The sequence below is a fragment of the Heptranchias perlo genome, chromosome 1 (assembly GCF_035084215.1).
Source record: "Heptranchias perlo isolate sHepPer1 chromosome 1, sHepPer1.hap1, whole genome shotgun sequence".
In the NCBI taxonomy this organism is placed as follows: domain Eukaryota; kingdom Metazoa; phylum Chordata; class Chondrichthyes; order Hexanchiformes; family Hexanchidae; genus Heptranchias; species Heptranchias perlo.
In genome coordinates, this window is record NC_090325.1 from 113,100,849 (window position 1) to 113,115,193 (window position 14,345).

A 14,345-nucleotide genomic window follows, 5' to 3' on the forward strand; every position below is an offset into this window, starting at 1 on the left:
TGAAGCACAGAAGAAGGCAGATCAACTGGTCATTCACCCAAAAGAGTTGTCACCCGTTTAGTTTGGGAGCAGAGCATCCAGAAAGTTGTAACTTATGAACTGGACACTAAAAATCTGTTTTTTAAAATGAGACCATTTTTGTCCATTTACTCTGTGTCATATCATTAATTATTAAAGTTACATTTTTCAACAAATTTTCTTAATGAGAAAAGCAAATCTCAGAAGTGAGGCAATGATTTCATCCTCTAGCCTGTTCCTTTCCTCTTTTGGACTTAGCAAAAGGTGTCATCCTGTTCCCCATTCTTACTGTACTTTATGACCTGAACAACTGTCATCCATTTGGGCATAAACGAGCAAGTGACCATAGTAACAGATGCTTAGTAATACAGTAACTGGACAATGATGGTACTAATACATTGAACCATCTTCTAAAGCGGCATTAACTTTGGTTGAGTCACCTGCAGATGCATGGACACCAAGGACACATCACACAGGCTGGGTGGTGGGACACTCATTTCCACCAGCAACAAAACCCACAGCAAGCTTAGCACAGAATGAATTTGCATTCGTATCGCACCTTATCATGTCTTTCAGAAGTGTCCCATTCTGCTTCACATAAAATAACATTGTGCAGTAACCATTGTGTAAATCTCACAATTACAAATGATGTTATACCACGCTCAGGTCCGACTGTACCTCACCATAACCCGGGGTGGGCGGGAGGGCCCGACTGTACCTCACCATAACCCGGGGTGGGCGGGAGGGCCCGACTGTACCTCACCGTAACCCGGGGTGGGCGGGAGGGCCCGACTGTACCTCACCGTAACCCGGGGTGGGCGGGAGGGCCCGACTGTACCTCACTGTAACCCGGGGTGGGCGGGAGGGCCCGACTGTACCTCACTGTAACCCGGGGGGGCGGGAGGGCCCGACTGTACCTCACTGTAACCCGGAGGGGGGGGAGGGGGCCTGACTGTACCTCACTGTAACCCGGGGGGGGGCGGGGGGAGCCTGACTGTACCTCACTGTAACCCGGGGGGGATGGAACCGACTGTAACCTGGGGGGAAGGAACTGGCAGAATAATAACTGTGCTACCCTGTAGGAAATTATATTTTAAAAATCATATTAGATAGATTTATAACTTGTAGTCTTTTTTTTCATTCATCTCCATTATTACCAAATTTACTGCCAACAGCACCAGTTAAATAAATACCACTCCTCTAAACAGATATCAAATGAGACATATGGCAATACATGACAATTAGATCCACTACTTTTAATGCGTAGAATGCATGTGCAGAATTTGAGAGTGCTACTTAAATGTAGCACTAATATTAAAGTACCATTAACCATGCTTCTCAATAGTCTCTGTTCACAAGGGATTTAATGTTTCCTCTTGATTTTTCCCTCTTGTTCCCCTTCTGCTGCTTTTCCTTGTCTGTTACTGTATGACCTGGGACAGGGCGAGCCAGGCGACCTAGGGATGCCAGGCCGGCATGGAGTAAAGGTCAGTCCATCAGTGCTGTAGGTCTTTTCAATGCTTGTGGTTCTGTTTTATTGCACCAAAGGTTGATAATTGGGAGTGGCTTCAAAGGCTTTATGAGGATGGAATTGACCCTGGGCGGTAGAGGTAAAAGGAGGTCAGACTCATCCAGAACACAAAGCAACATTTTTAGAACATGTTTTAGGAACAGCAAAAGGCCTTTATGCCCACCAAGGCCATCCCTTTTTGATACGTCAAACCCCTTCCCATTGTACCCTTCAATCCCTCTCTGTCCTCTTAAACCCATTCATTCTATCCGCATCAATGGCCTTCCCTAGTAAATTATTCAACAACCCTATTACTCTTTGAATTAAAAAGTTTTGTCTGACTTCCCTCCTATTTCTAACTTATGTACCCTGATACTTTGCCATAGAGCATTGTGTCCTGTGGGCAGGCCTTGGTACTCTGGTGCCCATACATCTGCCTGCCAGTTTATACTAGCAGACAGATTTGTGACCAAAGTGCCCACCATTCCTGCTGGCCCCGTCCTCTGCCCTCCTCCCTCTATGTGCTGCTTACTTTACCATCCCCATTGTTGCTTGGATTTATTGTTAAATTAGAAATATTTGCTGATGTGTTTTTTTAAATAATGAGGATTCAGCAGAGTCGACCTCCAGTATAAGCAAGTCAGTACCACTGAATTCAGCTGCTAACCTTCAAGAATCGTATACCTCAGTAGATAAACATTCACAGACTCAGAACCAAACTGTTTTCATCCTGTGTATATAATGGAAATGTCCATTCCCCAACGTGTGTACGCGCACACACACACTCACACTCACACGTTCACACACACACACTCACATGCTCATACACACACTCACACTCACACGTTCACACACACACACTCACTCATTCACACACACACTCACACGTTCACACACACACACACTCACTCATTCACACACACACACTCACTCACACGTTCACACACACACACTCACTCATTCACACACACACACTCACACATTCACACACACACACACTCACTCATTCACACACACACACTCACACGTTCACACACACACACTCACTCATTCACACACACACACACTCACGTTCACACACACACACTTACACGTTCACACACACACTCACTCATTCACACACACGCACTCACACGTTCACACACACACACTCACTCATTCACACACACACACTCACACGTTCACACACTTACACATTCACACACACACTCACTCATTCACACACACACACTCACACGTTCACACACACACACTTACACGTTCACACACACACTCACTCATTCACACACACGCACTCACACGTTCACACACACACACTCACTCATTCACACACACACACTCACACGTTCACACACACACACTCACACACACACACTCACACGTTCACACACACACTCACTCATTCACACACACTCATTCACACACACACACTTACACGTTCACACACACACACTCACTCATTCACACACACACACTCACACACACTCACTCACACGTTCACACACACACACTCACTCATTCACACACACACACTCACACATTCACACACACACACACTCACTCATTCACACACACACACTCACACGTTCACACACACACACTCACTCATTCACACACACACACTCACACGTTCACACACACACTCACACGTTCACACACACACTTACACGTTCACACACACACTCACTCATTCACACACACACACTCACACGTTCACACACACACACTCACTCATTCACACACACACACTCACACGTTCACACACACACACTCACACACACACACTCACACGTTCACACACACACACACTCACTCATTCACACACACTCATTCACACACACACACTCACTCATTCACACACACACTCACACACACTCACTCACACGTTCACACACACACACACTCACTCATTCACACACACACACTCACACGTTCACACACACACACACTCACTCATTCACACACACACACTCACACGTTCACACACACACTCACACAAACACTCACTCACACTCACACACACACTCACGCACACACACTCACACGTTCACACACACACACTCACTCGTTCACACACACACACTCACATGCTCACACACACACACACTCACACGTTCACACACACACTCACTCATTCACACACACACACTCACACGTTCACACACACACACTCACTCATTCACACACACACACTCACATGCTCATACACACACACTCACTCACACGTTCACACATGCACACTCACGTTCACACACACACACTCACACGTTCACACACACACACACTCACACAAACACTCACTCACACTCACATGCTCATACACACACACTCACTCACACGTTCACACACACACACTCACACACTCACTCATTCACACACACACACTCACATGCGCATACACACACACTCACACAAACACTCACTCACACTCACACACACACACACAGACACACAAATACACACACTCACTCACACTCACACACACACTCACACACACTCACACACACTCACACACACACTCACACGCACGCACTCTCTCACACACACACACACACACACTCGCACGGGCTGAGAAAAGCCTTGCAACAGACTAGTTGTACTACACGGGTTACACTGATGCAAAGCTCTTTTGGCTTCATATTAGTGCAAATTGTGTGGCGTAATTCAGATGTGAAGCACTTTTAGGCACAGATGGGAGATCGCCTCAAGTCTAATACTTCCTTGGCTTAACGCCCAAAAAGACATAACTACAACCAGTGCAAAGCAAAGCTTAAAAAATGTCCAGATGGTCCATTGGATTAGTGCAATATTTTTCATCTTCGTTTTTAATCTTTTTCCCGTTAGCAGAGAGCTGACAGCTGAGTCAGTTCTCTTTTAACATTAAAACTGAATCAGCATTTGGGTACCAGTGAACAAAACTCTGTGTGTGCATTCAAGTACACACATGTAGAAATAGAATCATAGAATCATAGAAAGGTTACAGTATGGAAGGAGGCCCTTCGGCCCATCGAGTCCGCGCCGGCTCCATGCAAGAGCAATCCAGCTAGTCCCACTCCCCCGCCCTTTCCTCGTAGCCCTGCAATTTTTTTTCTTTCAAGTACTTATCCAGTTCCCTTTTGAAGGCCATGATTGAATCTGCCTCCACCACCCCCTTGGGCAGTGCATTCCAGATCCTAATCACTTGTTCCCCAGCCACAGAACATGCTGGAGAAGGAAGAATAACTCGGGTGGCAGTTTGAAATCGGCACCAGTAGTATAACAACACTCAACTATATACGTTGGAGTTTATATTGAAAAACAGGCATTGCAATGTCTGAGACTGAGGCCCCTATCAGCTGACCACTTAAGCCAGGAGTTTATTGCCTGAAATCAAGGTGTCACTGAACAACAGTTTAACGAAGAAGAAAAATATCTCAGGGCTTACAAGCAATGGCCTGCAGAATCATTTCAGCATCTTCCTGCTGTACGTTTCATTTTGATTATAATGACAATTCTGAAGCATTCCTGTTCTCCTATTTGAACAGATCTAGCTTGAGACTTAAGTTCCCAAGGGTTATGTGTTTCCTAAGCCATGGCCAACATTTTAAACCATTAAAGCAAGGAGGCAGGTGTAACCTGGTCAGTGATTAGTCTCACACCTGTTGGACGTGACATCAGGAGTTCCAGACAGTCTAGACTGACAGCTCCAGAGGAAATATTAGGGACTAATTTAATCCACAAAAATATCATAAGGAAAACATCAAATCCTGTGTCCTGGTATTTGGAGGCTGTGTTGGGGCTCAAGGAAGACCAGGTCCTTCACACCTCGTCATCGGAGTTCCCCAGTGGATGTATTGAGAGACGCTTTAAGAAGGGAAGGTATATGTGGTGGAATCGTGCTTTCAGTATGAAGTACCCTCCCATCTAAACAATGTTACAGCATGGTAATTAGCCTCCTACCTCATAGCAAGTATCCATATTTTAAATTTATTATCCCTCTGCTGAGCGCTTCGAGTCTCCCCCCTTTGGAGGGAATTGTTTAGCTGATGTTGAGAGGTTAACATCTTTTCTGGTCCTAGAAAACGATCAGGCAGTTTGAGGCAGGAACATCAGTACCACCCAGGTACTGTGGTGTCCTTGGCAGGACAAACTTCTCCAAGTCAGACCATAGGAAGGGGAGTCTGTGTGAGATCTGCAATGGAGACACCCACCAACAGTCTCCGAGCTGACATCTGCTCAGCAGCTTCATGCTGAAAGTGGAGGGAAGTGAATGTAAAAACCATGAGTACCCCCCATGAGGAAGAAGATTTTTCAAACAATTTATGGTATTGGGGTAGATTTTCAACTTGCCGACTGGACGTAAAACTGGCATTACGGATCGGCCGCCCGGTTATAGACACCGCCTGATTTTCAATGAAGGGAGTTAAACACAAGGATGAAAATATTAAATTGGAGGCAACGATGGACCAAGAGACACTTTAGGTCTGCAAGGACAGAGGTGATAGATGAGAGGGACTAGTGTGGGTTAGGATAAGGGCAGCAGAGTTTTGGATGAGCTGTAATTTTCAGAGGGTGGATGATGGAATGCCAACCAGGAAAGCAGCGGAATAGTTGCGTCTGGAGGTAACAACGGCACGGATGAGGAATTCAGCGGCAGATGGGCTAAGACAGGGGCAGAGACGGGCGATGTTAGGAGGTGAAAGTAGGCGCTCTTTCCGATGGAGAATATATAGGGTCGGAAGCTCATCTCGGGGTCAAATTTGCCAAGATTGCAAACAGTCTGACTCAGCCTGAGACAGTGGCCTGTGAGGTGGATGGGGTCAGTAACAAAGGTACAGAGTTTGTGGTGGGGTCCAAAGATGATGTCCCCATGTTTAACTAGAGGAACTTGCGGCTCATCCAAGACTGACGATTGGACAAGTAGTCTGACAGCACAAGGAGCAGTGGAGAGGTGAAGAAAAGTTCCTGACGAGATCTGTTCAAGACGGGCGGGTTCCACCTCAACAGAACTGGGACCAATGTCCTCACAGGGAGGTTCACTAGTGCTATGGGGGAGGGTTTAAACTAATGTGGCAGGGAGATAGGCACCAGGATGTAGCATTAGAAAGGAGAAAGGAGAAACAAGATGCACAAAGGATAGGGAGAGACAGCTAGCACTAGAGTAAGAAATAGCACAGTATTAGATGGGATCTGACTAAGAGAGAATACGAGAAGGTCTAAGATAGGTTTAGAGTGCATGTGTGTAAACACACAAAGCGTAGTAAATAATGTTGGTGAGCTGCAGGCACAAATAGCCACATGGGAATATGATGTAGTGGCGATAACGGAGATCTGGCTCAAAAAAGGGCAGGATTGGGTACTAAATATTCCTGGATACAGGGTGTTCAGGAAAGACAGAGAAGGAAAAAATGGAGGTGGGGAGGCAGTATTGATTAAGGGGAATATTGCAGTGCTGGAGAGAGAGAATGCCCTTGAGGGGGTCAAGGACAGAATCTATTTGGTTCGAGTTAAGAAACAATAGAGGTGCCATTACATTACTGGGTGTATTCTATAGGCATCAACTAGTGGGAAGGAAATAGAGGAGCAAATTTGCAGGGAAGTTATAGAGAGGCGCAAGAACTATAGCGTATTGATAACTGGGGGCTTCAACTATCCTAATATAGACCGGGATAGTAGTAGTGTAAAGAGCAAAGACAGGGAGGAATTTCTGAAGTGTGTTCTGGAGAACTTTCTTGATCAGTATGTTTCCAGCACAACGAGGGAGGAGGTATTGCTGGATCTGGTTCTGGGGAATGAAGTGGGTCAAGTGGAGCAAGTATCAGTGGGGGAATGTTTATGGAACAGTGATCATAGTATCATAAGGTTTAGATTAGTTATGGAAAAGGACCAGGAGCAATCTAAAGTAAAAATACTTAATTGGAGGAGGGCCAATTTCAGTGGGTTGAGAACGGATCTGGCCCAGGTAAATTAGAATCAAAGATTGGCAGGCAAAACTGTAATCGAACAATAGGCAGCCTTTAAAGAGGAGGTGGCTCGAGTACAGTCTAGGTACATTCCCATGAGGGGGAAAGGCAGGGCAACCAAAGCCAGAGCTCCCTGGAAGATGATAGAGAGTAAGATGAAGCAGAAAAAGGGGGTGTATGACAGATGTCAGGTTGATAATACAAGTGAGAACCAGGCTGAATATAAAAAGTACAGAGGAGAAGTGAAAAAGGAAATAAGAGGGGCAAAGAGAGAATATGAGAATAGACTGCCGGCCAACATAAAAGGGAATCCAAAAGTCTTCTATAGGCATATAAATAATAAACGGGTATTAGGAGGAGGAGTGGGGCCGATTAGGGACCAAAAAGGAGATCTATGCATGGAGGCAGAGGGCATGGCTGAGATACTAAATGAGTACTTTGCATCTGTCTTTACCAAGGAAGAAGATGCTGCCAAAAGCGCAGTAAAAGAAGAGGTAGTTGAGATACTAGATGGGCTAAAAATTGATGAAGAGGAGGTACTGGGAAGGCTGGCTGTACTTAAAGTAGATAAGTCATCCGGTCCGGATGGGATGCATCCTAGGTTGCTGAGGGAAGTAAGGGTGGAAATTGCAGAGGCGCTGGCCATAATCTTTCAATCCTCTTTAGATATGGGGGTGATGCCAGAGAGCTGGAGAATTGCAAATGTTACACCCTTTTTCAAAAACAGGTGTAAGGATAAACCCAGCAACTATAGGCCAGTCAGTTTAACCTTGGTAGTGGGGAAGCTTTTAGAAACAATAATCCGGGACAGAATCAATAGTCACTTGGACATGTGTGGATTAATAAAGGAAAGCCAGCACGGATTAGTTAAAGGCATCGTGTTTAACTAACTCGATTAAGTTTTTTGATGAGGTAACAGAAAAGGTTGATGAGGGCAATCTGGTTGATGTTGTGCATATGGACTTTCAAAATGCGTTTGATAAAGTGCCACAGCATAGGCTTGTCAACAAAATTGAAGCCCGTGGAATAGAAGGGGCAGTGGCAGCATGGATATGAAATTGGCTAAGTTACAGGAAACAGAGAGTAGTGGTGAACGGTTGTTTTTCGGACTGGAGGGAGATGTACAGTGGTGTTCCCCAGGGGTCAGTGCTGGGACCACTGCTTTTTTTGATATATATTAATGACTTGGACTTTGGTGTACAGGGCACAATTTCAAAATTTGCAGATGACACAAAACTTGGAAGGGTAGTGAACAGTGAGGAGGATAGTGATACACTTGAAGAGGACATAGACAGACTGGTGGAATGGGCGGACACATGGCAGATGAAATTTAACGCAGAAAAGTGCAAAGTGATACATTTTGGCAGGAAGAATGAGGAGAGGCAATATAAAGTAAATGGTACAATTCTAAAGTGGGTGCAGGAACTGGAGTATATGTGCACACATCTTTGAAGGTGGCAGGACAGGTTGAGAAAGCATATGGGATCCTGGACATCATAAATAGAGGCACAGAGTACAAAAGCAAGGAAGTTATGTTGAACCTTTATAAAACACTGGTTTAGCCACAACTGGAGTATTCTGTCCAATTCTGTGCATCACACTTTAGGAAGGATGTGAGGGCCTTAGAGAGAGTGCAGAAAAGATGAACTAGAATGGTTCCAGGGATGAGGGGCTTCAGTTACGTGGATAGACTGGAGAAGCTGGGGTTGTTCTCCTTAGAGCAGAGAAGGTTAAGGGGAGATTTGATAGAAGTGTTCAAAATCATGAAGGGTTTCGATAAAGTAAATAAAGAGAAACTGTTCCCATTGGCGGAAGGGTCTAGAACCAGAAGACACAGATTTAAAGTGATTGACAAAAGAACCAAAGACGACATGAGGAAAAGCTTTTTTACGGAGCGTGTAGTTATGATCTGGAATTACGTGAAAGGGTGGTGGAAGCAGAATCAATCGTGGCTTTCAGAAAGGAATTGGATAAATACTTGAAGGATAAAAATTTGCAGAGCTATGGGGAAAGAGCGGGGGAATGGGACTAACTGGATTGCTCTTACAAAGAGCCGGCACAGGCTCAATGGACCAAATGGCCTCCTTCTGTGTTGCAACCATTCTATGATTCTAAGTAGTGGATGGTAGAGCTGGGTGTCATCAGCATACATGTAGAAGCTGAATCCATGTTTGCAGATGATGTTGCCAAAAGGCAGCATGTAGCTAAGGAAGAGGAGGGCGAATCCGGAGGTAACATGCGGGGACTGGATTAGGCAGAGGCGGAGGTGGGCGATGCTATGGAGGTGGAAGATGTGGTCTTTGTGATAAAGAAGATATAGGGTCAGAAGTTCAACACGGAGGTTGTAAATAGTCTGGTTCAGCCTGAGACAGTGGCCTGGAGATGGTGGAGGGGTGGTGGCGTTGATGGCAAGGATACAGAGTTTTAGATGGAGGCCAAAGATGATGGCTTTAGTCTTGTCAATGTTTAGTTGGAGGAAGTTGTAACTTATACACGACAGAATATCAGACAAGCAGTCTGACAGCACAGAGCCAGTGGGGGAGTCTGGAGAGCTAGTGAAAAATATCATTGACATACATGTGGAAGCTGGACTCTTGTCGATGGATAATATCGCCAGGGGGCAGCATATAGATGAGGAAGGGGAGAGGGCTTGGGATGGATCCTTCGGGCCCTCCTGAGTGTGGAGGTATGAAAAGAAGCCATTGATAAAGATGTTGCATCCAAGATCGGATAGATGAGAGTCGAACCAAGTGAGGGCAGTACCTCCAAGCTGGACAACAGAGGCCAGGCGTTGTAAGAGGATAGTGTGGGCGACCACGTCAAAGACTACATAGAGGTTGAGGAGGGTAAATGAACCACAGTCACAGTCACAGTGAATGTCGCTCATGACTTTGGTTAGGGCCGTTTCAATGCTGTGGGATGGGTGGAAACCCGATTGGAGGGATTCAGACAGGGAGCTGTAGGAGAGATGGGCACAGATCTGGAAAGTATGGACTGAAGAGAGGAAAGGGAAGTTAATAAATTGAGGCAGTAATTTTCATGGGTTTTTTGAGGAGGGGGATAATGATGACAGATTTGAAAGGGAGTGGGATAGTACATGAGGGGAGAATGTCATTTACAATGCAACGAGCGTGGGGCCAGGAAGGGAAGTTGAGTGGTCAGCAGTTTAATGCGAACAGGCGGTCAAGGGAGCAGGGGATGGGTCTCATGGATGAGATGAGCTCGGAGAGGGTATGGGACGAAATGGGAACCAAACTAAACATGTTCAAGGCTAGGGTAGCGGGGGGGTGGGGGGCTGGAGGGAGGATTGTCTTAGTTGGCAAGGGGAACAGGGGAAGGAGCAGAGGCAGCTAACGGACGGTCTCTATTGGTACTGTCTGATCCCCGAGGTTTACTAGAATGATTCCAGGGATGAGGGACTTTAGTTACGTGGAAAGACTGGAGAAGCTGGGGTTGTTCTCCTTAGAGTAGAGAAGGTTGAGAGGAGATTTGATAGAGGTATTCAAAATCATGAAGGGTCTAGACAGAGTACATAGAGAGAAACTGTTCCCATTGGTGGAAGGGTCAAGGACCAGGGGACATAGATTTAAGGTGATTGGCAAAAGAACCAAAGGTGACATGAGGAAAAACTTTTTTACACAGCGAGTGGTTAGGATCTGGAATGCACTGCCCGAGGGGGTGGTGGAGGCAGATTGAATCATGGCCTTCAAAAGGGAACTGGATAAATACTTGAAAGGAAAAAATTTGCAGGGCTACAGGGAAAGAACGGAGGAGTGGGACTAGCAGGATTGCTCTTGCATAGAGCTGACATGGACTCAATGGGCTGAATGGCCTCCTTCCGTGCTGTAACCTTTCTATGATTCTACTACAGCATTCAACGACCTCTTGAATGGCTCCCCTATCTTACCCGGAAGACCATTACAACAGAACAAGTGTCTGGTTCAGTCCAATTCCATATGAGCACCCCTCATGTTCAAAAGAATTTATTGGAATCACTGTGCAAGTGGACAGAGAGAAGTCATTATCCTAAACCATCTGGCTCTTTCAGGTGAAAAAGGAGGCACTTGACAGGAGCTGAAGTAAACCTCAAAAAAGGGTCAAATGTGAATCATTGTTTATTTGAAAAGATTTTACTCCTTAGGGCTCACTCATCCATCATGTTTACAGTGGACTCTGAAGAAGACAGTTATTTTTTGCATGTGGTGCACATGTAACTCATCAAAGAAGTGCACACTGAAGTTTACTTAACAGCTTCCATTTATGAAGCAAGCTGTGTTCTTTCCTCATCTCTGTGTCCCGCAACCATTCACACTTTCCTTTCTTACTGAGACATTCTGGCACATGCATGTAGTTTCCCCCCTGGTTATATTTCTTGGCAGGGTCTCACTTGTATTAATAGGGTGTTTGCAAGCCTCAGTCACAAGCCCATGGTGTTTCACAGCTGCCTCAACAATGGAGCTGGTAGCAAGTCAGTTGCGTATCTGGAGGCTGTGAGTCCAATTCTCAAGTGGAGCATTAGGTTGTTTTTTTCTCCCACAGTCACTAGTTTCTCTGTTTTTTTCTTTCATCCAAAGCAACCCAATGCCAAAATAATGTCATTCCTTTTCCTTTACAATAAATAGAGCAAGAAATAGCACCATCAAATGGTGCAAAGTGATATTGTAACTCATAAGAACATAAGAATTGCTAGACGATAAAAGACCAAGATCCATCTGGTTCGCCTTCTACCATCCTGGTGTTGCATGCCACAAAAATAATGGAGTTCATAACAAATCATGGCAATCAATTTCTATTAATTATTCTACTACAGACCCAAACATGATGCATGAAAAACCCCCAGTGGTGGAAAGTTTTGGCACAGAGGTTCAAAGTCACCTGTTTCTCTTAAATGTGCTACACTTACAATATTTAATGTCTCAGATTACTCATATACACTATCCCAAAATACTATTTTCTGGAAGAAATCTATGTAATTTACATTTGAATGAATCAATACTATCTGTTTCCACTGCCTCCTTAAGGAGCCGGTTCCATAGATTGACCACTCGCTCGCTGAAATAAAAGTTTCGACAGATTAGTTTTGAATTTACCCCCTTCAAGCGCAGGCCCTGTCCTCTAGTTCTACTGTTCTGGGTAAGATGAAACAGCTTGTCATGATCTACATTATTTAGTCCATTTAGAATTTTAAAAACAGCAATCATATCACCTTCTCTTTTCCAGTGAGAAGATGCTCAGCCTACATAATCATTCTTCATAATCCAGTCCTTCCATCCCCTCAATCATTCTAGTTTCCCTCTTTTGTACCTTCTCAAACGTTGCAATATCCTTTGTCTACCAGGGTGACCAAAACTGTACACAGTATTCCAAATGCAGTGATTTATAAAGTGGAAGGATTATCTTACTATTATGGCTCAATATTGACCTTTATATACATCCCAGCACCTGATTTGCTTTACTCACTGCCATCGAGCATTGTTTCAGTTTATTGCCAATCAGGACCCCCAGATCTTTTTCATTTTCCATACATATTATTTTCTTTCAATTTAAATAATAGCCCCTTCCTGAATTTTTGTCCCCATGTGAAGCACTTTGCATTTATCTACATTAAAGTTCATTTGCCAATTGTCTGCCCAATTCCCAAGTATATTCAAATTGTCCTGTAACTTATCCTGATCAGCTTTGGAGTGTATCACCTTCATTAGCTTTGTATCATCCGCAAATTTAGACATTGCGCTTCTGACCCCACAGATCATTTATGAAGCTGTTAAACAAAAGAGATCCCAAAAGAGATCTCTGCAGGACCCTACTGGTAACATTCTCCCAGGCTGATGACAATCCCTGTACAGCCACCCTCTGGGTTCTATCAGTCCTCAATTTTGTATACATTGTAAGATATTTCCGCTAATTCCTGCTTTTTTTATTTTTATTACCAACCTTTCCAGAAGAACGGCATCAAAGGCATTACTGAAATCCAAATATACAACATCCACTGCCTTACCTATATCAAGCTCCTTTGTCACACCGTCAAAGAAAACCAGTAGATTTGATTGATAAGACATCCCCTTCATGAACCCATATTGGCTATTTTTTATCATTTTATTTCTGTCCAGATGCTCCATGATCTTATCTTTAATAAGGGTTTCCATAACTTTACCCACAATGGACGTCAAACTCACCGGTCTGTAGTTTCCTGGGTTACTTTTGTTACCTTTTTTAAAAATAGGAGTAACATCTGCCTTTTGACAGTCCCCAGGCACCTCTCCAGTATTCAGTGATTTCTGGAAGATTTATGCCAGAGGTCCTGCAATTTCCTCTTTTATTTCCTTAAGGATCCACGGATGCATCTTATCCAGCCCCTGAAATTTATTTACCTTATGTTTGCACAGCAGTTTGGTAACCATGCTAGTAGTAATGTCACAACTTACCTCTGCAACACCCTCTGGATCCATTTCCAGATCAAATAAGTTACCTGTCTCCTCCTTGGCAAAAGTGGAGGCAAAAAACTTATTTAACACTTCTGCGGCCTGTGTAGCATCAGTTGCCACAGTGCATTCGGTAATCTGGACAGTTTGATGTAACTTTGATGTTCTTAAACCGTGAGATTTCCCTGTGGACAGCAGTACCAAGCAGCCACATTCTAATCAATTGTTTCCTGTGTTAATTCCCCATCTAAATTGTTGATTATTAGTTCATAAGCTGGCTGTGATCGTCATAGTCATTATTCTTTCAATGTTGATGTCATCAACTGTCAACTGTGTCATAATAGTATAATAAATGAAAGGAATAAAACCACACACTTCACAGTGTAACATAATATATACATGGAAGTGATTTGAAGGCTGTAATCTGATTGCATATATTGCAGAATATATATA

At 44.3% G+C, this 14,345-nt stretch overlaps 1 protein-coding gene across 1 annotated transcript in view; it reads left to right on the plus strand.

Annotated features, from left to right (window-relative positions):
- LOC137308558 (collagen alpha-1(XXV) chain-like) overlaps positions 1-14,345 on the plus strand; it is a 170,493-nt gene that overhangs the window by 67,383 nt on the left and 88,765 nt on the right. Inside the window, exon 18 of the mRNA XM_067977368.1 lies at positions 1,461-1,505. Within this exon, the coding sequence (XP_067833469.1) occupies positions 1,461-1,505 (45 nt within the window). The remainder of the gene's footprint in view (positions 1-1,460; positions 1,506-14,345) is intronic.